At 42.5% G+C, this 26,118-nt stretch overlaps 1 protein-coding gene across 2 annotated transcripts; it reads left to right on the top strand.

Annotated features, from left to right (window-relative positions):
* Positions 1-1,337: 1,337 nt before the first annotated feature.
* On the top strand, positions 1,338-25,852 carry eeig1a (estrogen-induced osteoclastogenesis regulator 1a). Of its 2 annotated transcripts, XM_069522933.1 has the most exons (12): positions 1,338-1,456; positions 1,579-1,855; positions 16,116-16,236; positions 17,151-17,180; positions 18,496-18,612; positions 18,911-18,957; positions 19,682-19,833; positions 20,731-20,838; positions 20,977-21,172; positions 21,294-21,415; positions 21,906-21,975; positions 22,815-25,852. In XM_069522933.1, the coding sequence occupies exons 2-12, from the start codon at positions 1,713-1,715 to the stop codon at positions 22,858-22,860; spliced, it is 1,152 nt and encodes a 383-aa protein (XP_069379034.1). In that variant the 5' UTR covers positions 1,338-1,456; positions 1,579-1,712; the 3' UTR covers positions 22,861-25,852. The 2 variants fall into 2 exon arrangements, with proteins under 2 accessions (XP_069379034.1, XP_069379033.1); XM_069522932.1 differs by lacking the exons at positions 1,338-1,456; positions 1,579-1,855 and adding an exon at positions 3,640-3,674.
* Positions 25,853-26,118: the final 266 nt, after the last annotated feature.

The following is a 26,118-nucleotide window of genomic DNA, read 5'->3' as shown; positions in this document are numbered from 1 at the left end:
TTGATTTATTGAATGTTAAATAATAAAAAAATGTCTTTAATGGCTCATCCAGTGTTCACATTCGTGTTCTGAAATATACAAATCAGGTCTTTCATTAAATAAGGCATCATTTGCATAATTAAACATGAGATTTCAGGGAGCAAATATGATGCTTCGTTTTCTTAAGTCTATTTTTTCTTTGCATTAACCAGCTCATCGAGTACGTCATATCACTAGAATAGAAACAGAGCAGAATATAAAGTGTTGCTGCTCTCTGTTGGCTGACCAAGTTCATGCTGCTGTTTAAATTCATTCAGTTTCATTCTCATACTTAAAAGTAAAAAATCTTAAAGTTAGTTTGACTCTTTTTCCAAATATGGAGATAAACTCTTCTTTGTTTATTTTGCTTGAAGTGGAGCAGCTTTAATACTGAATTTATACATAGTTATTCAGTAGTTGCCAAACTCAGGGACGGGCCCCTCCAAAGGGTCAGAAGATAAATCACAGGGACCTTGAAAAGAAATGAAAACAAATCTGTGACACATAAATGTGACGTCATTATCAAGACTGTGAAAATATTACAAAACATCATATTTGTACAATGATTTGTATTGTGTGTGTGTATTTCTATTCTTATGTGTAACATGTGTGACCACACGGTGTCGCTGCTTCACCTCTGAGGCTGAAGTGGGTCAAGTCAACGAGGGTGAGACAGATGGTGGAAAACTTGCCTTTCAAAGTAAGATCCATCAAAGTCAAACCATGTAATTCATTGCCACTGGATTTAAACTGTTCACATCAATCCAATGATGAAAATATTATAATATGTATTAAAACAAAGACACAAACCTAAATAAAACAGGATCCTTCAAAAAAATAAAACTCAGCAAGTAATGTAGTCCATCTGAAATCAAGACAACAAATAAAATAAAAGTGATAAAAGAAGAGAGAAAAACACAAGTAATACCTAAAAACAATCAAATGGAAGCTATCTGAGTTTAGAGAGATGATTTAAAAAAAACAGAAAACAATGAAGGGAATCGAACACGTGGGAGAACACGACTACAAACATGTGAAATTAATCAATGTGCAATAACCATCACAATAATCTGTACACTCTGCACTTTAAACAAACATATCTACTCTGCAGTTTTATTACATTTTGTAAAGAATCACTATTTTCTATTTCTATATATTTCTATTTACTTTATAATATTTGTATGCTGGGAGACTGAAACATCTTCACATGCTGTGAACTGTGTTTGTCTGCTGTGTCCATGACAATAAACATCTTGAATCAATGATTTTTTAAATGTCGGCTCTTATTCTGAAACTAGCCGGAAGCTGAGTGTGTGCCACAGTGAAGTTCCTCCCCCTCGGTTGAGAAAAGAGAAAGAAGACATGAAGCGTCTTCTTCTTCGGTTCTGTGTCGCTGAGCTGCAGCTGAGGAGACTCACAGCTTCAGACATGTCTGCAGGTTTGTTCTTCATCACGTCTCCACCATCATCTGCACATTGACCCACGTTTATCCTCCTGCACACGTGATTTCTCCTCCTCCTCCTCCTCCTCCTCCTTCTCCTCCTTCTTCTCCCTCTCCAGATTTCTGCGCTGGAGAATCATCGCATGAAAACACAAAGTGAAGAGAAGACCCGTTTCAGCAGGAGCCGCGGACATTTTTAATTCCACTGTTATTACCTCGCTCCTCGCTGTTAGCCTCGCGTGCTAACGACACCATGGCGTTTTTCGTGAAGAAGAAGAAGTTTAAGTTCCAGACTCATCTGACTCTGGAGGAACTGACCGCGGTGCCCTTTGTCAACGGGGTCCTCTTCTGCAAGCTGCGGCTGCTGGACGGAGACTTCGCCGCCACCTCTTCCAGGTAAAACAACGTTTAAATCAGCCCGAGGAGACGGTTCAAAGTCTCATGCTTTCACTTACTGTCCGTCGTTCCTCCGTCGAAGTCATTCTAGTTCACTCAATGTCTTTAATTGAGCTTGAAATCTTAATTTTTATTAGAGTTAAATACAGTTTTAAAGTTGTCTCTCGTGTGTTTGATTTCATACACAGAGATTCTTGCAGTGATTTCCTATGTTTCCATTCATTTGTTCTATCTCCCTTTAATGTTATAAAGATCTTAAATAGAATTAAGTCATTTTCTTTTGGAGAAATTTAAAGTTATGGTCGATTCTTAAAGTAGAGCCTGAAAGCTATGGAATAATACAATAATACACTTTTTATAGCAGTTTTCATCATGAAACAACACAACGTACATGTGAGACAATGGGTGAAATAAAGCAAGAAAACAAACACAGGAATATATTAATATAAACCCAGATTTAAAACAATATTATTCAATACTATATTAATATTATATGATAAAAGTTACATAATCATAAGAGTTACATGGTGCTTCACAAAATACAGTAAAAGTGCAAAGTTAGCAGATGAGAGGATCAGATTTTACATTTTATCCCCTGACATAGAAAACCCGTCCTTTCCTTCCTAATTTCCCGGTGACGATGGTTTTGGATTCAGAGTCAGCAGCTAAACACAATCTGTTCCGATAGATCAGCAGATTCATATTTGAAAACAAAACCTGCAAAGATGTTATCCAACACTTATTAGCAAGAAATGTAATGGAGGCTTTATATTTTACAGTTTAATCATAAGCGTTATAATAAAAAAACACTGTGGTGTTGTGGGTGTCTTTGTTTTTATAAAGAACTGAAAGAGACTGAATTCTTCAGTTTTGCATCTTTGCACTAAAGTTGTTCAGGTTTTCGTTCTCCACAGCTCAGACTGTGACTGAGTCAGATTTAAACGCTGGGTGTTGCCATGTTAAGTGGCCTCAGCATGTATCTGTCCCCTCGGCTGGACGGACAGACCGAACACAGCGACGCCACTGAAACCAGCTCACGCTGGTGGAATGATCTTTGTCTACTCGCTCTAAACCTCCTTCAAACAAACCCTTTGCTCTAAAACTGTCCTTCCTGGTTAAACCACCTCTCGGATGTGATGAACTCGATGGTGACGATGGCTTTCAGATTGTGTTCTGGACTTTTTATCTCCTAACTCGAGTCACAAAACTCCAGATTCTCCTCCCTTGACCTTGATAACATCAGCAACTTTCATCTCCTCTCCCTTCCTTCCCTTTTTTGATTCAGCGGATGAGATTACACGTCCTCAAAAGTGACTTCAGATGTCCGTCCCAGAGGTTTACGTTTGGTAAAGGTTAAAGACGGGACACGTTGAGTATCTGGAGGCCGTCTGACCTTCGTTACCTCTTTACACCTGTGAAATGAAAGCTCCTGAAAGAGTCTCCAGGCTGAGGCACGACAAGAAACCACGAATTAAGTGCGTTTGTCTTTCACATACGAGGAACGCAGCTGGAGGTTGTCTCACCAAAAGCTCTCGAATCTCGTCGTCTTTACAAGTGGACGTCTTCACCTGTGTCTTCTACGCTCTTCCATCCTGAGAAAGTTGTTGTCTTCTGATTTCCGCTGCATGTTAGAAACATCATCAACATTTCTGGACACTTTCTTTCTTTCTGTATTCTCACCAAGTTGTTATTTTTTAAATGCGCTCAGTATCTGCGGATGTGCAAAGTGCAGGTCTGAGATTGGGAAAGGGAAAAACGCTGATGGAAGATCTCAGCCCCTCTGGAACATTTTCAGGATAATGTCTGGACTTCAGTTCAGGTCTGAAACGGCTTCATCGCGGTGTTTCTTTTTATTTCCAGTACACCACCTTCACACTCTTTCCTTTACAGCCTCTGAATAACGAAACTAACCCCTTCAGTCGTCTGAGTGTGTGGAGATAAAGTTAGTTTGTGGTTGATGTTAAAACATCTTAATAAACCCCCCCCCCCCCCCTCTCTCTATGCTTTTTGTATTGAGACTCGTCCACACCCAGTCGTTGCAGGCCTGTTAAACTTTAAGTCCCTGAGCTGACAGGCTGCGTACGTGGGAGAATGTTTCCGCTGCGTCCTCAGTGAACGCAGATCAAACTCTTTGGAAGCGCTCGACCTCCCTGTTCTCACGTAGCATCACCAGTGTAGAGTCTCGCAGAGCGAAGAAGTAAACACACCGGACAGATCGTGATCATCTCGATCAGGTTTCTGTTCAGGGGAGGTTTTCCGTTCTGTTTCATCAGTGATCAAAGAGAAGATCAGAGGCAGAGATGATCCCACTGGATGAGTCAGTTTTTGACTTTGACTTTGTTTCTTACTTGTGTTTTCTTGGTGTCTTAGAACGTTTAGTTTATTATCTGTCTTTACTTCAGTTTTCAAAATAGAGGTAAGAAACTAAGAGCTCATAATGAGTCCCCAGAGCCCTCGACCCTGTCCTGCCGTTTCTTCCTGTGAAACATTTCCCTGCATGAATTCATTTGTTTAAAGTTTCTTGTTTGACATCAACGTTTGACCCTTTGTTGCGTCCTGATATAAAAACCATGTGGATCTCTGGTTTTGGCCTCTAAGATTCAGGACACGATCCAGAGAAACACAGCTTCATAAAAAACTAAAACTCCGATCAGCTGAGAAATAACAAACTGAAACTTTCTCCTCCCTCCGCCTGAGGTCCTGTCCTCAGCAACGCTCAGCGATGCCGGAGCTCTCCGCTCTCTCAGAGGTCATCCTCCTCTCTGGAGGTTATATAACAGATCCACCCTCCCACTCCCTCCCACCTCAGTTATCATCTCTGTGACTGAAAACAAGGGCCTCTCAGAGGAGGAGGCGATGGCGCGGGGAGGCTCCCGCCGCAGCAGACACACATCAGAGTTATGGCACAGATCTGACAAACCCAGTCTTTGTGTGGGGCCTGGCCTTGTTGTGGTCGATGTGTGCTGGAATCACATGCTGCAAATGTGACCGTCCAGCTCACTGACCCACATGTTGGCACCATTATAGTCTGACCTCGCCGATATCTGCCAATCATTGTCATGACGGAGGTTCAGTCGCTGCAGCAGAAACATCTGGAAAACATCATTTCATATTGAATGTGCTCATCGCTCGCGGCAGATGTTGTGTAAACTCACAGGGCTGCTGAGATCATCAGAGTGTTTTGGGGCAGTGATGTCTCTAACTCTGTTTCGCCGTGCACGACGGCCGTCTGGCATATCCTGCGTTTCTTCTGTATGTCGGTTGTTTGCACCCTCAAGAATCAAAGCTACAAATCTGCAAGATGCAGGCAGGTACATGAAGATATTAAATCAGGATGTGAAGTAAGGTCAGAGACAGAGACGTATAATAATACAATACAGTCCTTGAGTCAGAAATCAGAAGTTATCAACGGACTGATTCTGTTTTGTCCAAATCATCAATTTCTAAACTTTTTGATGCAAGACACGGAAAATGTTTCGCAGTTTTTCTTGACTTTTTGAAATAATTGTGAAAATCTTTGTGTTCTCGTTCATGTGAAGGAAGATATCCGCACTGACTCAGACGTCAGGACAAATGTATTGACGACTGATATAAATAGAAAACCCTGGTTTAGACACAGTTGCCTTGTCTCTGATGATGTAACTGACTCAATGGCCGCCGTCGCCACAGAGACAGAAGACCTTTGTTCTCTGTCCCTGTGGGCGAACCTGTGGTTTTACAGTTGTAGTGACATAACATAGAACAGTTCTGTGCTGTTGTTTTACTTCCTTTAAAAAACGTCTGATAACTACCTCACTCTTGTTAATCGGACATTAGCTGCTCCTTGTTCCACCAGAGGTTGACAACTTCAGAAGTTGTTTGAAATCAACCCTCTCAACCACTTGAATTGGTTCCATGTGCGTTGGATGTAATTGCTAACAGCGTTTGTTGTGTCTTGCCGTCTGCTGCTTTTCTTGTCATTAGGCTTTTCTTGTTTTTTTTTTGTTTTTTTTTGCAGAATGATTCCTGACTGTTGAATCACGTCCCAAAGCTTTTCATCTTCTGCAGATGGTTCAATAAGTTTCTGTCGACCGATTCCAGACGTAGTTTGTAGATTGTTGTCTTTTCATCTCAACGTGTCTTTTTAAAGAGAAAACCAACTCCATTGCTCGAGTTATGCATCTTTTTGGAAGCTGTGGTAGTTCGACTCGTGGTGCAGAGATCACACCTGTGACCCATTTCAGTGGCCACACCCTTCGCGTCACAGCACCATGACTCGACGGACATTCAAATGTTGCAGCCAAATACGTCCTCCTATTACTCAATGACGGTGGAACTAACAAGCTAGCTACGCTGGTGGTCGATCTTCAGAAAGTGCAGCGGCTCGAAGAAGCCAATGAGGCAACGGTAAAAACAGACAACTGGTGACGCAAAAAGGAAACTCTCTGCAGAGCAGATGTTCTCATTCCGGTTCAGCCTTCACGCTCTATCCGCTACACTGAGTCCTACAAAGGATGCTGCCCCAGATGTGTTCCTGTGCTTGAACCCTGCATGCACGCCCAGTGTGCACATGCACTTGTGTATTCTACGTGTGTGTGTGTGTGTCAGTGTGTGTGTGGACTCTTCGAGGTGTGTTTTTGATCAGTTGTTCTTTGATCAGAGTAAGAAACTAAATTGACACTCCAGACTTTGCGGCAGCTGTTCCGTCTTCATGAAGAACAGATCTGAACCCTCGTCAGGCTTTTCTTATTGGATTGTATTGAACAACAAAAACTCAGTCACAGCACGTTTAAGTAACGGGACATGGATGTAAACAGTCACTCACCTGTGCTGAGACAAGCAGGACAAATATGACTGACTTAACATCAGAAGCGATAAGGACATTGGAAAACATCCACTGCCTCCGTCCAGCTTCACATTTTTTCCATCCAGTCAGATTTGCTGATGGATCATGTGTTTTTCACTCAGCGCAGCTTTAGACTCCAGATGGTCTCTGTCCTGATTTGGCAGAAAATGTTTTTCACTGCAGGAAGATTTCAGCCTTTATCAGCTACGACTTGTTTTTAGTATCACATTTTCATTTTGGACATTCAGATAATTTCTCATCGACACACTCCTCCTGATGTTTCCATAGCACTGCATGAAGCCAGCTGTGAATAGAGTGAAGACACGACCGCTACAACCTGATTGCAAAATGCGATGAAACATTTATTTGGATGCAGCCACGGGAGGGAGGCAGAATATTTTTGTATTTATAAAGGTCAACAAAAAAAACAAAAAAAACAGGAATGTTGGATCAGTTCGAGGACGAGGTGGCGGAGTTAAGAGAGGCAGAGGTGAAAGTCTGAGTGAAACATGGAGCTGTTACAGGCAGCGAGTGTCTCATGTGGCAACGTGGACAGATTGTGTTAATTTCCTGTTCTGATAATGATTTAACGTGAGCGGTGCAGCAACACACACACACACACACACACCAGATTTCCACATATTTAAAAAGAAGCTTTAAACACACTCACACGTGCAGATATACAGTGAAATGTGTCGTGGACGTCCAACTCAACGCAACTCCTCACAGATGATGGAGACGTCTTCAAGCATCTATGATCTTAGTTTTTTTAGAAGCTCGGAGAATTAATGCTTAAATTAACTGCTTGAAATTTGTCAAAGTTGGTTGGATGTTAAAGTTCTCTGGAGAACTGGAAAATCATCTCAAGTTTATATATTTAGTGTCGACAGTGAAATAAATGAGTAAATTGTCATTATAGATGTGAGAAAGTAAAAACCTGACAGGTTAAAAAAACGTACTGATTCAAATATGTCCAAGTTCTGGCACCACGGCACATTATCAACACAATGTTCACCACACGTAAAAAAAAACGTGATGAGGTAAACAAAAAGAATGAATGCTCTGACTGTTGTGGTTTTTATTTTAAATCGCTTTAAACAGGATCATGCCAACAACAATCCTCTGCAGCCAGTTTGGGGGCCGCCTGCAGGACGTCCATTTTCAGAGGGATAACGTGGATATCAGCATTTAAGACCAGCAGATTTTCTTTATTTGTTTTCAGACTGTGTTCGTGTCAGATTTTCCCAGTAGGCAGGTTCAGGATGTAGTTCTCAGGACTCTCTGGAGAACCAGGAACTCTCGGGTGGAGTTGGCAGAGCTTCCTGACTGTCTGTTGTCAGGCGTCAGCAGCACTTGACTAGTTTGAATTGTTGTGAACAGCCTCTTCTTCCTCGTAATATTAAGAGTAATGACTAATGCTTGAGATCATGATGATGAAGATGGTGGTTTTTCTCTCTACCAGGAACTTGATTGTTTCGTGGAACCCTCTTCTGGGAACCGATTGACTCTAAAGCGCTGGAGTGAACAGCATCACATGGAGGGTTTACATGTGCTCACATGTTCCACATGCGTGCAGTTGGCATGTTTGCAGACATGTTGCAGCGAGCAGATCAGAGAATCAACTTGACTCTCACGGCCGCAAAAAGCATAAATGTGGGATTTTGAGTTCACCACATAAAATCTTGTTCTGTCTACATTTTAATCTGTTGTAGATTATGATGATGCCATGCACACACATTCATCACGTCATTTCTGTAAAACTGCATGTTTACCGTCACCAAAACTGAAAACAGCTTCAGTGCAACATGTGCAGCTCCTCCTCATATTGATCCAGACGCATCTGATCGCAGCATGTTTATGCAATACGGTGATGAAGTGGATAATCAGCCTTGGTGGTTTATTATTCCCCCTGAGCTTCGGAAAAAGATTTCCCAAGGAATGTGATACATCGTTAGCGTCATACCACTAACGACGTGGAAGAACCACGGTTCCCCTGTGGTGATGGAACATATGTCACTAACGGTGTTGTCCGTTGATTGGTCAGCTGAACATTTTATAGACCAAACATTTAATCAATTAATTAATCGATTGAACTTTTATCAGTTATATTTTCAGTCATTCTTTAAACTAACTTTACAACTGTGAGGATTTGTTGCCTCTAACTGTTTGTGTTTTATCGATTAAACCTCAATACTTGTAGCTTGGACACGAAACACTTTGATAACTGATAAAGTTTAAGTCTTAAGCAATACAATGCAACATCACACAAAGAAAAAAAACCAAGGCAACCAGCCACCACTCTTCGTCACTAACATCCCATCACGTCCACCAACAATCATCCAATTAAAAATCAGGAGTTGGATGGGCAACCTGATCGTCGAGTGGTTAAGAAGCAGACATGTGCGTCAGTGAGACCTCGATCTGGCCTCCACATCATTGCCTGACTATCTTTCCCCACATTTCCTGTGTCTTCTTGAGTTAATGCCCGAAAAGTAACTGAAAACCCAACGAGGAACAGGGTCGAAGGATTTTAGGGGTAAAAGAAAGACTAAATCCCTACAACCATCCCGACCAAGTTATGAAATGAACTTAATGTACCCGCGTAGGTTTTTTAATGTTCAACAATGCAACTGTGAGCGAGAGCTGTCACTGTTTCACATGGTCGAAGCTCTGAGAACTAAGAGAGGAGGATAGAGCCTCGCGAAAGAAGAAGGAAGGAAGAAGTCCAGAGAGGAGTGACTTCTTTGTGGAGGGAGAGTTAGAAATCGACCGGGACGAGCGGATTCTCAACAGCTGTTTCCTGTTTTCCTCTCACTTTACCAGCCTTTAGCGTTTTGGTGGGATGTGAGGGGAGGTGTGTGGACGGGCTGTGGGGGTGTTATGGAGATTATTCCTCTGGTATCGGGCCAGGTAATCAAAATGAACTCCCTCCTTTCTGTGAAACAGATTTTCTGAGCTTCTCTCTCTCTCTCTAAGACTGAGCTCCTCGGTTTTATCTGAGTTTTCATTTCGCACAAAGTGAATATAAAATTAAATTCTGCGATTGAAATGTCAAACAGCTTAAATGTCACTCCACCCGGTCCTTTCACCAAAAAACCCAAGATATCTAACAACCTCTGACGTCAACGTACGACTTTTATTTAACAAGATGGAGACATTAGGGAAATATCCAATAATGACACAAACACAAACACACACCTCCCACTTGGTGAAAAGTGTTTACACAACTGTTTGGTGAAATGGCTGCAAATGTGATGTCAGTTACAGTAAAAGAAAAATCCAGTATTTACTGTTTGTCCAAACTGATTCCCCGTAATGTTGAGACGGGGCGGGGCGCTCTGCGAGCGGCCTTCCAGTTTGTATGTGGTCTCGCTTGTAAACTAAGTGCTCCCAAAACACAGTCACACAACAATCTCCCCGATGAAGGAAGACCGTCTGTTAATCTTGTCCCGCTCACTCTGCTGACATTGACCCGTCTCCTCAGAACTCTTAGTCCAGACTGAGATAACTGCGGTGACATCACTATCAGATAATTGGCGTTATTTTGACGGACCTGACAAAGCTCCTCTTTGTGCCACAGACATTTTTATCACAACTGTCACGGCTACGCTTTTCTCCCCGCGATGATTTCACCTTAAATGTGTGAAATTGTTCGACCCCATAAGTTATTGCACAAGAGTTACATAACAAGTTTGTTTTGATGAAACATTTTTACATCTTCAACTGGAGGAAAATGAGGATTTGAGGATTTTCTGTGGCACATGTGCAGTGAGGTTGATCAATGCAGAGCGGAGGATGGAACACTCGGCTGTTTAAAGGTCATTGCTGACAGCGGGGATCGACCCCGTGACCTGTTTGGGGACAGGAACATCCTCGTGACTCCTCGCCCCTCCTGCTGCTGACTGGTCCGTCCTGACGTCACCCTCCCCTATGCAGGATCTGTTTGCTTCCTCAGCACTCTGCTCTCGGGCTGTTTATCTGAGCCCTTGATTCGACCCGACCTGGCCCGGCTGCTGTTTGTGTTTCTGCTCTGACCGGGGCCCCCAGGAGCCACGCAGCCAGGATGGGAGATAAGGATCCTGTACTGCGGCATTGCTGACACGTTAAGTCATCACACGGTGGGGTGCAGTGGGGGGGTGGGGGGGGGACAAGTCGAATCAGGGCCGTCATATTTCCACGTTCAGGGACGAGCCACAACTTTGGTTCTTCTTCTTCGGTCTGAATCGTGCTGCAGAAGTTTATGTTGTTGTTTGTGCTTCGTGTTGCAATATAACAATCAGCACGTTTACAGACTAACTCGACTTTCGTGAAACTATCATTTCGCCAGATTGAAGATTTTTTGGCTGCGGGGAGAAAATCAAAACAAATCTGATTCCAGTTGCCGTAACTTCCAGCAGCTGGAGGAGAAATCGGAGAGAGTCTGAAGCAATGATTTTGAATTCCCAGAAGGAATTCTTTCATTCTTTTGTTAAGTGAAAACGTATTCTTCCATAAGTGCATCATTTCTCTGTCGTGGTGGTGTGTTAAGCTTCACCTTGGGGCGTTTCCACCTACAAACAGTTTGACCATACTGCAGACGTCCAAACTGTAAGAAGGCTCGGAGGCAGAGACAGTAACTGAACCTCCTCCCTCCTTTCTGTGGAACCGACTCTCTCTTTTTTAATGCTTTAAACCAACAACCATAAGAAGTTCATAGAGCTTCAGAACAGATGTTTTCTTCAGAATCCGACTGATTCATTGGTTTATTTTACATCCAGTGGTGCCTGGCAACCAGGAGCTGCTTATTCCGGTAAACTCAACCCACTTCATTGTCCAAACAAAAACATCTTAACTCACGGAATCCCTGGGAAAAGTTTACATGAGTAAATCATATGACACATAAAAGAAGTTGTAGAAAGAATGTACATTTAATTTAAGTGATATTTTAAAAATTGAGCCACCTTCAGTCTGCAGGGCGGGGACCCTCCGGCCCCTGGGCTCTAGATGAGCGTGATTGTATCCTGCGTTGTTATAAAACCTGAAATGTCCCTTGATTTGAAATCCACCGCTCCGTTAGGCGACTTCTTCCAGTCAACGCTGTCGTTGGCTTTGTTATTATGTTGAGTAGCATAAAACCTTGATGAATCAGATGAAGATTTATTTCCACCACATGTTTTCTGGATCTGCTTTTGAATCTTGCCCTCGTTTATTCATCGTGCGTGTAATTGTTCTTGATGTAGGAATTCGTGCTTGTTCTATTTTTTGCTCTCGCTGAACATCAGTAAAGTTAAAGTGATCACAGAAAAATCGCCCCCCCCCCCTCTGCAGACGTTTGTCTACGATGTTTGTTTTCAGTTTGAGGTTCTGAGTCTGAGATCTTTTTTGGATGTCCATTCATTTTAGTGACAGTGAATCAGACGTAGACATTCTCCTGAGCTGCTGCTGCTGCTGCACTCAGGAAAAATCAGGTTCGACCGTTAGTGTCTTCTGTTGGAAATGTTTGTTTGTCAGAAACAGCAGTTTCTCGTTTGGTTCAGCTCCACACTGCGATGAGCGCGCTGGCTGCAGGACGGGGAAGAGGAGACACGCACAATCGTGGGCTTTGTGTTATTTTTTTCTTTGCGGGCGTTATCATGTCGGAGCTCAGTCCTCTGTTTATTGGAGAGCAGCTCTGGTATTGTCACTGTGGCTTACTTCCACTGAGAGTCTGCTGCAGACCACATTGCAGAAGTTCTGCTTGTACAAGTGAAGTCTTAACACAGCATTAAATCCCCAAACCCACGTCCAAGTTGTGCAAACGAGAAAGAATTCAGAGAATATTTAAGTACTTGTTATTTAAAATTAGGTCAATTAATTGATTCGATTATGGAAAGAAATCCGCATCTATTTCGATGACCTCGAAATGGGTCATGGTGCAACATTTCTCAAGCTGTGCCTTTTTTTGTTTTGTCATTTTAAATTGGGTTTTGGTTTTCAACCATTGTTCTGCAAAACCAAACGTTTGGAAGAAGAAGAAGAACATTGTGGATTTTAGAAACTCATCATGAGAATAAACCAAATAATCAATAGAGGAAATTACCCCCCAGAGATAAACGATAATGGAAATAATTCTTTGTTGCAGCATAAAACAAAAAAAAGTCCAAGAACGCAGTGTTGCCTTTAACTTAGTTTAACAATCAAGTTATATTAGGATTGAGTTTCCGTGTCAACAGTAGCCTCACTTGTTAAACATGCAGCCCCTCTGCTTTGTCGTTTCATATCAAGTTGTGTTTTAATAACGTGACGTTGCGTGTGACCTGACAAAACACGACTGGTGTACAAGGTGTAAGCAGGCTTCCTGATTCGGTATCGGGTTTAATCTGGCTCAGGTCAGACTGGAAACAGCGACAGTTGTTTCGATAAAGCAAACAGTCGGGATAATCAGCAGCAGTGTGAACAGGGCCAGACATGAAAGCTGTGCTGAAGAGATTTCTGTAAAGTGTCGCACCCCGGCCTCCTCCTGCACAAACAGAAATAACACGGAGGATAAAAAAGAGGTGCAAAGGTTGCAGGTGAGATTGGAAGCAAATGTCGGAGGGCTTATAAAAACGTCCGAGGCTGAAAGGGAGAGTGTTGGTACGAGCGTCTCCTCCTCCTCTGAGCTGCTGGCCGAGCGTTGGTGGATTTGAGGAGTGTGAGGTTTCCATGGAGCCTGAACAAAGCCATCTGGACTGAGGAATGTGGTGTGGGAACGCTCGCCATTACACACTGGGGAACCGAGAGCGTGCAGAGGGGGGGGGGGGGGGGGGGGGGGGGGGGGGGGGGGGGGGGGGGGGTGTTCTGATAAGAGCGCAGAGTGTGTGTGTGTGTCTGCAGCCTCTGCACGTGCTTTTGTGTTTCTGCTCTTCAGAGAACTTCACTTGTTTCCAGGGATTGATGCAAAAGTGAGGACATTTTCACCTCCTTTCACACCGAAGTGTTCGTTTCGGGATGAGGAACGTGAATATTTACAACACAATGTCGAGTTTTTTAATCTTGTTGTAAATCCCCTGTCAGGATTTTTTGGCTTAAATGACTGAATGACGTCAAATTAATTTCATTAGGACGGATTAAAATTGGATTAAATAAAAGAACAAAGCCATGTCAAGCGGAGGAATGTTGAAACTATGCTTGTTTGCATCAGGGGTTGAAATATCAGCCATTTTTTTGTTTGTCGAATATTCTTAAAATGTTCAAATTAATAACACAATGCAGATCATCATTCTAATGACTTTTCAAATCGCTCACTTTGCCTGAACAACAGCAAAAAATCACCCAATTTGCACAATTCAATCTATTAAACTTCATTTAAATTGTGTAGCCAACAATTGTGTAGAGTACTTGATAATAGTTTATTAAAATGGCAGATCATTCGACGTCTTGTACCTTATCGATATTATTTATATATCATGTGTTCCAGGCAGAGATGACCTTGAATACAACAGCTGACAAACAACCGACCGTGTCCTCAATGGGGAAATATTTAATCAAAAACATAAACGCACAGGATGTTAATCGTCAAATGTGTAAATTTCTCATCGGTACCAGCTCAACTGGAAGTCGTTCAGCGTTGACGTGTTTTCTCAGAAATATAACGATTTGATGTGATTGAAGGAAGAGAGGGGAGGAAATGAAGTGGTGAGAATCACACAACAGAGAGACGGTGATAATGGTGAATTAGACGAGGGTGGGGGGGGGGGAGGGGAGTGTGAGGAGCAGCTGCTAGTTTGTATTTCACACTGCGTGCGTCTTTGTGTGTCTGTTATTGTCCACCGTCGGACTAAGACAAAAAAAGAAAAACCCCAAAACAAACAGCCTCATGTACGTTGAAGTAACTGTAGGAACAACGTTAGAGTCAAGTCACATGCATTGACATTTAAAAACAACAGAGGAAGTGTTGTACAATCAGAACAAGAACAACGAGAACAGATGAGAAGATAAAGTAACGCCTCATTAATGGATATGATTGGTGTCTCTTTCTTAAATTGGAGGAAAAGCTTCCTTTTCCCTTGAATGTATAAGTTTAGATTTTTATGGTTTATATTAAACATCATGTTCAAATTTAGACTTGTATATCCGGCCATTTTCAGGAATTAAAGTAAAGTGCAGTAGAAACAGCTCGTCTCCTCTCCGCTGGATCCACAGAACGCTTTTTCGAAAAATGAGCCATTTGCAAGAGAAAAACACGACTGAGAGAACATTTACACAAATAACGGTGCTCTGTGACTGGGCGGTATTTAACTGACGAGATGATGGTCATTCACAGAACCGTGTGGATTCTCAGATTTTAGAAATGATTATTTCTTTTTCCGTCTGTAATTGGCACGTAGCATTTTTATAGTACGACTAAAAATGTCTCTCTTTGGACGTCTCCCCGTTTTAGCACCAGAGGAATTTATAATTAACTTCAAATGACACGGTGAAACACTCACTGTCAGCTGCTGTGGCACCGACGGAAATATACAGCGTCAGGTTGTTTTATAGACTCCATACAGACCATTTTACAGATTTGAAAGCTGTGCACATTGTTCACGGCAGGTTTTTATTGCGTTTACTCTTTTTGTGTGAATCTGCGAGTCGTCGTTTCATGTCACACGTCATGTACTTTTTTTTATTAAGCAATCTGGGTTGTTTCTCTTGTGAGTCATCACAACACAAATCCACATTCTCCCTTCACCGTGCTGCTGCATCGTTTCTATAACATTTCGTCTGGAATTTGTCGAGCAGACTTTCACATCAGCTCTTGTTTTCAGTGACCTGCTCTGTTTTTACACCTACCGCTGTTTTCCCACCAGTTAACCAGGATGTATGGACACTTAAAGCTTTTCCACTGACACTTGCAGTGTTTTCTCAGAAGCCTGGAGACTATTGTGCGCTTGTTTCCTTGAGCAAAGCAGGAGGAAAAAAATCCCCAGAGACAAACCAGTTGATGTGTTGATAACAAAAAAAAAAAGACGGCTTCATCTACCTGCTAAACTATTTAAAAAAAAGGATAAAATGAAAAACTGAAATATGAGTCAGAGGCTTTGGGAATCAGCTCCGGTCTCCAGTTAGTTTTGGAAAAACTTGCTCACAACATGTTTGCTCTGATAGATTTGATCCCCAGTGGACACGCTTGGTCATGAGGCTGTGAGACAGAGATGACATAACTGGAAAAATCGGGTTGTCCTGCAGTCGGAGGCTAGAGCGATTCAAAATTAGAAGTTGCCAAGTCTTGAGAATGTTTGGGTTCGACCGAAAAGTCACGAAGAGTTGAGGGAAAACTTCTTGGTCTGTGTATAAACGTTTGAACGTCAATGGAAGTTATTGTCTTAGAACAAAAGGAACCCTGACACGAGGAGTAAGCAGCATTAGACATTTCAAGCAGAATCCCATAAACTGTTGATCACGATGATTTATATGTTTGGGATGTTTTTTTTTTTTCCCTCTTTCTTACAGACAGGAGGTTCAAGAAAACTGCGTTCGCTGGAGGAAGAGGTTCACGTTTGTGTCCAAAATGAGCGCCAACCCCCACACCGGAGTCCTGGACCCGTCTGTGTGCAGAGTGTCAGTCAGGAAGGTACGATTCCCGACGTCTGGAGATAAACTTGGTTAATTCTCTGATCTTACACAGTCTGGAAATTGAACCCAGCGATTAGAAAACCACACGTCCGTTGAGTTGGAACACTCAGATGTGGTTTTGGACCAGAGTCCATTCATCCATTGTTTTTGTGACGAGAGAAGAATGGGAAGATGCCATCGGGTTGTTATTTTCTATTTCTATTTCTATTCTATGTTGTATTTGGACATCAAACTCACAACGTGTCCACCTATAACTTGTAGTTCGGTTACACCAGACAGTTATTAGAGGTCAGGTGGCAGGAATCAGCATCAACACTGTGGTTAGCATCATTTAAACAACAAGAAAAAGTCTGGAACAGTAGATAAACTAACTGTAGAACTACGTTAGAGCGATTTAACTGTGTAACAGGATTTTAATGGACGTCCGCCATCACAATAATATAATAAAAGTAATGAATCCACCTATTTCCTGGTCCAGACATGACAAGATGTTGAGGTTACGACGTTTTATTTATTTATTAACTTCTTAATCTGCTGATTATCTTATATATCTCATCTGATATGATTTTTTTTTTCCTCCTTGATATTGATTCTGATGCCTGGACTTAGATTCACATACTCACTGATCTGTCTCATGCTGGTACATCTCTGCTGAAAAACATCAGGCCCCGACATCAACCCCCAAAAATATTCAATCTTATAAAAGACTTAAGAGAAGCAGCAAACGTCTTCTGTTCCTGTAGAGAGTTCCTCACAGAGTTGCTCACGCTGAGCAACACAGGAACCGTGAGTGTGGTCCCGGTCTGTAATTTCCAGTCTGTCACTGGAGGCCTATAATTGGAGGCCTCTCTAATATAAAGTTGGATCAGTTGAATCACTGGATTCATTTCTGTCTTCCTGTTTTCCCTGCAGGAACTCAAAGGAGGAAAAGCATATACGAAGGTAAGGGCCTGTGTCTCTCTCCCTCTCGACCGCCTCACCTCTCACGTTCACAAACACTTAGACACACGGCCACAGATGAGCAGACGCTGTGAGTCTCCGTGCCGCATCATGTAAATATTAACATTTCTCACAGCTCTGCGACGAGCCTGCCAACATCCCGGCACAACCATAAATCAATAACCTGTCCAACCGTGTTCACATTTGCCGGGAATCTGCAAAACATCCTGCCAACACCTCTCCAACCGTAATGGTGAGACCCCCCCCCGCCCACCGACAGATGAGTCACGTCTCCCGCATGAAACTCGAAGGTCAAACTCCTCATGAAGATAAACCTTTTTTTGCTCCTTGGACGTCGTTGCCCAACAGGAACCGTTTCCTCTGTTTTCACCCGATCTCCATTTAGATTTCCTCTCGGCTAATTTTACCTCGCTTCCCTCCTTAGAAGTTGGTTTCCTTAAATACACACCTATGAAAACAGGAGCCCCCCTAAAGAAAGGGAAACCTGGAGGAGGAAGAATGGGAGGCTTTCTCCGGAGAGATGCACATTTGATTTAAAATAACAGCACAAGGAGCAGTTCAGACAAAAGCAGTTCCCACGCAGGACTGAGCTGCTGCTGCAGAGATAAAAGTGCTGCAGACACTTATCGGTGTTATCTGAGGCTGACGCTCACACAGGAGGTCAGAGGTTTCTGAACGAACACAAGGTGTCACATACTAGGATACTAACAATTTAAACTCACAAGGTCATATTATCGAATCAGTAGATCACATACCTCATCCAGAAGTCTCCGTAAATCCAATCAAGCTGCACCAAAGCACGCACACACTCACACACTCACACACACTCACACACACACACTCATCAATGAATTCTTACCTGGGAATCGGTGAAAATGCTGTAAGTTCCTGGATCCGTCCCCTGATCCAGATTCACACAATCAAATAAACACACAAACCAACAAACTAAGAAAACACAACCTCTCTGGTGGATGTGATTTAAACAGTGACAGTCCAACACGATATCCAATTTACTAAACAACAGTTGGATTTAAAGGAGATTCAGAAATACAGAGAATCGACGCACCATGTCGCCACCCACTGGTTTGTGCGCTGCTGTTTTTTTAAGCAATTGCGTTTGACTCGTTGTCCGGCGCCATCTTGGTTTTTTTTTTTGTGAGCTTCAGGACGTAAATGTTTTTCATGTTCTAATTGAAGGGTGTTGCACAAATCCGTCCTTTCTAAACACGAGCCCGGAGTAGCGTTCTCACGTCAGTGGGTCTAGAATTAACTCCGACTCTCCTTCCCCCGCTCTCAGCTGGGCTTCACAGACCTCAACATGGCGGAGTTTGCTGGCTCTGGCTCCACCGTGCGCTGCTGTCTGCTGGAGGGATACGACACCAAGAACACGCGGCAGGACAACTCCATACTGAAGGCAAGGAGATGTTGGAGAGCACGGGGGATTCCTTTCACAGTTAAACTTGTGGTATAAACGAGAATTTGAACGTGTAATACATTCACTAGGTCCCCGGTGCCTGAAGCAAGCTTGATCATCAACGCTGAACCTTTGACCTGTGACCTTTTCATTGATCGCTTCCTAACCCACAAATTTAATCTGAAGCGACCAGAGTTGAAAGGTTGATGTGTTGAGTGTGAATTAACCCTCGACTCCACCTGAGCCGCTGCTGATGTTTGACTGTGACAAGGAATAATCAAATTTTGATTTCTGACAGGTGATCATCGGGATGACCCTCCTGTCTGGAGATCCGTGTTTCAAAACGTGAGTAGTTCACGTTTAGATTCAGGACGTGTGTCACAGTGACGCCGGCGTTATTGGTCTTTCATTACATTTTTAACCCTTTGAACTCTGACGTCTGAGGATGCTTCATATCTCTAATGTCTGTCTAACCTACGATAAGGGATTATTAAAGTCAATAAACCAAATGAGAGGAGATCGATTTTAAAAAGATCAAATATCTCCTATGGTCCACGGGTGCAATGTTGGTTTTCAGAGGGTTAAACACTTGTGTAATTTTCCGTCCTCTGTTTTCATCTTTCTTCATCACGTTGTCTCTCAGTTGTTTTGCATTATTTAAGTTAAAAACGTTTCTAAAACAATTAGAAAACAGATAATATAGATTAAATAATGATTCCCAACTTTATAAACTACAGATTTAATGCACATTATATATGTAACAGTTGATTTAAAAGGCTGTTGTGTCTGATAAGCAGCATGCGTCTTGAATTTTGATAAAAAAAGAATGATTCTTTATTTGTTTTCCCCGTTTTTAAAAAGGTACACATGTCTTAAGCGTCCGTAACATTTATACATCAAGCGCCATGTGTCCTTTATATATTTACAACCCAATAACTAGATTGTTTAACATGTTGAATGTTTGTGAATCTTATCTGTGTGTGGTCAGGGAAGCAGAGCTGCAGCTTTGTGCTTCATTTAATCTGTTCCACGCTGATAAGTATGTTTTTTTTTTTGTTTTTTTCTGCAGGCCTCCCAGCACAGCAAAGTCCATCTCCATCTCAGGACGAGAACACACCCTGCAGCTGGACTGTAAGGGCGAGGGAACAGCTGAGCCTGGCCCCACTGGAGGGGTTTCACTGGGGCGGTCCGCCAAGCCCCGGCCCTCCATCATCAGCTCAGGTAGACTCACAGTTTACGTTGGGATTGTACTGATTGGACGTAATGTGTTTTGAAGCCTGCTGGATCTTTGGAGGACTTCAACTGTTTCTTTATCTAGAAATGAAAGATAAAACAAATGATGCTGGCGGAGCCAAAAGATCAGTCATAGCCACAATAAGACGAAGCCTGTGTTGTGTCTTTCGTGTCTAAAAGATTTAAGTTTCTGTACAAACACGAACCGAGCATTTGAACGTTAATCTGCGAGTGTGAGCTCGGCCAGAATAGGTTTGATGAGTGATTCGAAAGGATTCGAATATGATTTGCTGCGGTTCAGGATTCCACAAAAATCTGATTCAATGAAATCAATAAAAGTTTGATGAATCCAAATTGAATTCCAAGTGATTTCAGATGAAGTTTAGACGCAGAACAGATCAGATGTTGTTCCCCGAACTCATAAACATCACTTCAAGTGTGTTTTAAATCAGTCCACCTGTTTTTAGAACCATTATGTAAGATTTAAAATGTGATAAATCTGTCGTGATCTGGACTCGGATCTTGAAAGACTGAAAGCCAGATGTGTTTCACATCTTCAGCCAAAATGTTCTGGGAGACGTTCTGAAAAATCTCAGATGGAAAACGAGGCGAAGCAGAACAAAACCTGTTTTCGTTCCAACTTGGAAAACAACTGGAAAAGGTCGAGGTTGTTCACAGAGTCTGGTTCAGGAGTTTGTTCTAAACAACATTTCCATGTGAGGAGAAGTTACGTTTACTGATCGGAGTCAAAATCCACTAACTTGTGAACCACCATTTATTGTCCGGCTGACCTTGTAGAAGAAGAAGTGGGAAACATCTGCACAGAATGAAATAAACACATATGAAGTGGTAACATCTGTGTTCTCCTCCTTTCTTTGCCTCCAGGTCTTCTTGATGAATCCGAGGTGAATCATCAGTCTGGTTCTGCTGAAATCTTCCAGTCTGGTCACTCCCGTAACTCCAGCTACGCCAGCCAGCAGAGCAAAATCTCAGGTACGACCTCCACCAACGATCCTTTCGTCCAAACTTTGTCGTGATGTGTTTTCTTCAGAAAAGTCTCTTTTCACTTGCGAGAACTTGTACGGATGCAAATTCTGAACTTTCTTGTGATATCGCCATGTGTCCCCTCAGGCTACAGCACGGAGCACTCCTGCTCCTCCAGCCTGTCTGACCTCACCCATCGCAGGAACACCTCGACAGGGAGCAGCACCTCCGGGTGCCTGGGCTTCACGGCCGACACACCCGCAGAGGGCGACAAGGACGCCGGACGTCCAGAGAGACCCCCCAGACCCCCGCGGCCTGTCTTACCCCTGAACAGGCTCTCCAGGTGCATGGGATTGTGGGGATTTATATTCACGATTATTTAGATAAAATAAAAAGACAAATCGGTTCTAACCGCCTTGTTTCTTCTTCTTCTTCTTCTTCTCTTCTTCTGTTTTGTATTTCAGGAGGAAGCAGGACTCAGTGGAGAGTCACCCGTGTTGGGTCAATGACACTCGTATGGACGCGGACGACATCGTGGAGAAAATTGTCCAGAGCCAAAACTTTGCAGATGTCAACAACACTGAAGGTACAGTGGGAATGTTTCAGCAGAGGAATAGTTCAGTGATCTGCCATCGTCCTTTTGTGTTTCTAAGAAGCTTTTAAACCACTCAGCGATAACTTCAGCCCCTTTAAGGCGAAAACTTTGTCTTGTTGTTAAAAAAAAGAGAAACGTATGACAGGGATTCATCGAGAGGACGGTGTCGTTTCAAGTGGCTTTATGGGAAACGTAGTCTTGATTTAGATAAATACCAGCAGAGATGATATCACTGCTCAACACGGTCTGGTTTGTTTATAGTGAGTCTGTTCACGTGAAGGTTTACAGTTAATCTGCCAGCATATTACTGACATTTAAAAAAACGTGCAGAGGGCCGCTGTGAACTGTGCACCATGTTTGGACCGAGCTCGGCTCCAGTTTCTCAGCTCTGGGTCTCGTCACCTTTTTATTGTCGGTGTGTTGATGCCGTCTGGTTTCCGTCAGCGGCCGCTGACCTGGTTTCTGTGTTTGTGGCTTTCAGACAGTAACCTGCGTCTGTTTGTGAACAGAGATGGAACCACTGCGCTCAGCGGCATCATGCTCGGAAACAGGTGAGACGCTTGGCACCTCGCCACTTTCTGTGTCTCTGCCACTTCCTCCTGTCGGTGTCTCTGTCTGCGCGTCGCTCTCTCTTCTTCTTTTCTCACTTTCATTTTAACTGTATACAGATTGAGATTTACTAACAGAAACATTTCGACTCACGAGGCAGAAATAACTGGTAAAAGGTTACGATTAGAAAAAGAAAACCTGGAGGTGGATTGAACCTGCCACAGTTGTTCAGAGAAGTAAAGGCTCTGTCACTCCTACCTTGTTTTCATTTTAGTCTGAACCAGATTAACAGGTGTGTAACGTGCCTTCGACCTCAACAAGCGAACTGAAACATGGTTCGGTTTGTTTGCTTGAAGGATAAGAATCTAAACATGTGGGATGTCTAAAGGTTTTTGCACAGTTATGTACTTTTCTAGTATCAAACACTGCCGGCTTGTCAGCTGACTTGAAACCTTGAAGCCTACGTCTTCCTCATTTATGGAGATTCTTTGTCAAACCAGAGATGCAAAATAATCTGAATCCCCTTTTTACATCTGTATTTTCCAATATATTCTGATAACAAACATCTTTCATTCTCACGATTATTCAACACAACAACAGCTCGGTTCTGCAGGAACAGAAGAGCAACAGCTTGTCAGATATTTCAGTGTTAGTAAGGAAAACCTTTTAAATCTTAAACGCAAAAGCCTCAAGGGGCAAAATAGAACGAATAGGTTTGAGGCTGCAGGATGAAATGTTCATAAATTGTCATGTATAAGAAGAGTTGTGTTAAATGTGTGCGATTTACATCTTGAGTCATACAGGAAACAAACCCACTGACTGTGTGTTCGGGTCGTTGCAGGGTGTCTGCAGGCGGGTACGAGCCTGTGGTCATTGAGAGCCATTAAACCGAGAGGCAGGAAGAGGCGGCGTGATGATCTGAGGGGTCGTCCTGTCTTCTTCTCCTTCTTCTTCTCTGGTTGTCCCAGGGCTTCAGCTGGTCTGGACGCCTTGAAGGGACGGACCTCGTCAGTTTGCACTTTATGTGAAATGTGCGGCAGTTCTTGCCTCCACTCCGTTCAGAGGTGTTTGTGATGTTGAGGGCTACAGTTTCATGTTACAGATGCCGAAAATCATCCACGTGTCCCCCCGGTCATCGTTGGTCAACAGAAATTCAAAGTCGAGACTAAAACTGAAAGCAACAAGGAGAAGTTAAATAAGTGTGTGTGTGTGCGTGTGTGTGTGTGTGTGTGTCTGACTGAAACCATTCAAAGTCCTGAAAGCTAAATATTTTGTAAAAGATCTAAATTAAGATTTTTTTTCCCCGTCTCTTATTGTTTTGAGCGTCTCCTCCGTTTCCTTTCTTCCTCTTTGTATTTTTAAATTTGTGACTTCAGCAGCTTTAAATCTCCGCAGACTGAAAACCTGCTCGGAATCAGTGTCAGATACGGATTTTCGACGCAGCTACTTGAGGTTGTAAGTGTTAGCATGAAGCTAATATCGGTTTATAGTCACGTGAGGTAAAGTGTGAACCAAAAGCCATTAGAGCTTTTTTTTTTCTGTGTTTCTTCCAATAAAACACATTCAGGCCTAAATGTGAAATGATGCATTTCAGTAACGTCACATTTCATTCCTCACTTATTTCTTCTTTTTTTATTATTTCGATCTTTGGCACTTTGTTTTATTCTGTGTAGTTAGCAGAACTCTGGTGACTGGTTCGGCTAAAATTAATCTTTTTGGACTGAAGCTCAGAGACGACCTGTGGAAAACTGTGTGTGTGTGTGTGTGTGTGTGAGTTCTGGAAACTATATTAAAATACAGCTACAGACGGAAAGAAAAATCCCCCACTGCTATTAAAACAGTAAGTGAGGCTGAAACTGAAGCTACCTGATGATCAGGGGATGAATGGATGATTTTTATGTTCATGCTCACTCATGGTAACAAACTGGCCAATCTGTTTAAAGCTTGATTTATTCCTCCAGAGTTTACAGAGTTTACACGTCTGCGGAGTCACAGTCATTCTTCTGTGAACTCCACTTTTTTTCTGTGAGTTACAGGAACTTGTAGCCGCAGTTGATTATCATGTTTCCTAACGGTCTTTACTCGTAGACTGTAAAATAAAGATGGACGACACGTCTCCACTTCCTCTCACTATCGCTTTCACAAACATCAGTGTGATAACAACTTCCTAAAATGACAGGAACCATCGTTGAGAGAAAAGTTACTTAACGAGCGCGTTGACACGGAGGAGGTGGAGTTCATGACTTTAGCCAGACCACCAGGAGGCGATCGAGACACTTTGGCTTCACTTTTGGGAGCCGTCATGTCGTCCGTCTTTAAAGACAGTCTCGTGTGTGTGATGCTCACAAACACAATCAATGTTAACACAGTTGTGTTATTTCAAACCGTCTGTAATTTCATCCCAGTTTGGATTTCGCGGGTTTCCCTCAAAACTTCTAAACCTGGCGATTCCCATCATCACCAACCTGGGAGGAAATAATTCAGCCAACGCTGAACGTCAGGAGTTTATAAAAACCACTGATCGACTGACTCACTTTACATGTTCTGTGTTCCCTGTGGATCGGGGGCGTGTCGTGGAGCCACTTTGTGCCTGTGGAGTTTCTCTTAAATGACCCTGAAGCACCATGACGAGTGTGATAACCGAGTGCTGTGATGGTGAGGAGAGAAACCTTTGTTTGTTCGGTTTCTCTTTTTTTGTTTTGTTGTTGTTAAGACTGTGCTTGATTACTGAGCTGCTGCTGCTGCTGCTGAACTGTCGCTAGTGTAAAATATTCCTCCTCACTGCTCAGCCGTCAGAAGTTCAAACCAAATGTGCGCTCAGCTGGAAAACACTCGTTCCGTGGTACAAACTGTTCTGTGTTCAGAGACGAGGGAGTTTCTGCAGTGACTGTAAAAGTCTTTGTTGCCCCCTGGTGGAGCATCGCCTGCTGTTGCATGAGTTCAGGGCCCTCTGTGTTTACAGGGATGTTTACGTGAAGTCAGATGAACGAACGTCAGGCAGAGGAATCGTAATGTCACAAACCAGCCGGCTGGTTGAGGCAGTAGATTTTTTCTTTGTTTGGTTTAGAAGCAGATTTTGAGGTTTGTTTGTTTTTTTTAAAGTTTTTTTGAACGAGATGGAAGCAGGAGGATTTTATTTTGAGTCTTCCGACATTTTTCTTTTTTGTGAAAGTGGAGAAAAGCAAGAAATGACTCATACATTTGAATTGAATTGAGTTTAATAACACGATGCTTCTTCAAAACTGCAAATGGAACTTGGAACCAGCTAATAATTAACAATTAACGGATTCATCAACCATGAGAAAACACTGCTGATTGACTTTCTGTTGACGTCAACTTTCAATCTCAGAAAAACTAAGACGACCCTTTGGCGGCATGTTTTTAATCAACGACCTTTAATTCCTCGTTCTGTATCAGTGGACTTTCTTTCCCGGTGAAGCAGCAGTTTTTCTTTTTCTCGTTTCACATTTTCGTCACTGCGTTGGTTGATTTCTTCACACGACACGTTTGTTCATGAATCACGTTGTTAGTTATTCTCACGTTTGGGGATGAACCACTGATCGTATAGTCTGACTTTGGGTTTATGTCGCCACAGCCTTTAGTTTTTTTTTCTTTTAAAGCATTTATTTATATATTTTTTATTCTTTTCATTTCATTGGATCTTGGTTGTCTGGAGGTTGGTTATAAGCTATGCACACAACTCATCTCCTGGAGCTTTTTCTTTTGTTCTAATAGTACATTTAACAAATTATTGTAACAAAGCTAGTATAACCTAAATCTATAAGAGAGTTGGAGTTGTTCTTCCAATCACCTCGTAGTTACTGCCATCTTTTATTTTTTTTGCAGAAAGTATTTCTAAACAATAAAAATCTAATCTCAGTTTGTTTCTGTGTCGTGTTTTCAATCATCGGTGTCGATGTCACTCTAATGTCTCGAATCACGGAGCCAACATGATAAGATTCTATATGTTTAAAATTACTTTACTACTTTTGAGTTCATCACGTGAAACATTTTGGAGAATTTCAAGGATTTAATACAGTTACACACATTATTATGCACGTATTGCACACAATGTTTTTTTTAAAAGCAGTCGTGATATTAATATATGAATACATGAACATTTAAAAAAGGAATAGTTTCAGCCT

The sequence above is a fragment of the Paralichthys olivaceus genome, chromosome 4, assembly GCF_024713975.1.
Source record: "Paralichthys olivaceus isolate ysfri-2021 chromosome 4, ASM2471397v2, whole genome shotgun sequence".
NCBI classification, from domain to species: Eukaryota; Metazoa; Chordata; class Actinopteri; order Pleuronectiformes; family Paralichthyidae; genus Paralichthys; species Paralichthys olivaceus.
This window is presented reverse-complemented; position numbering and strand designations above follow the sequence as displayed.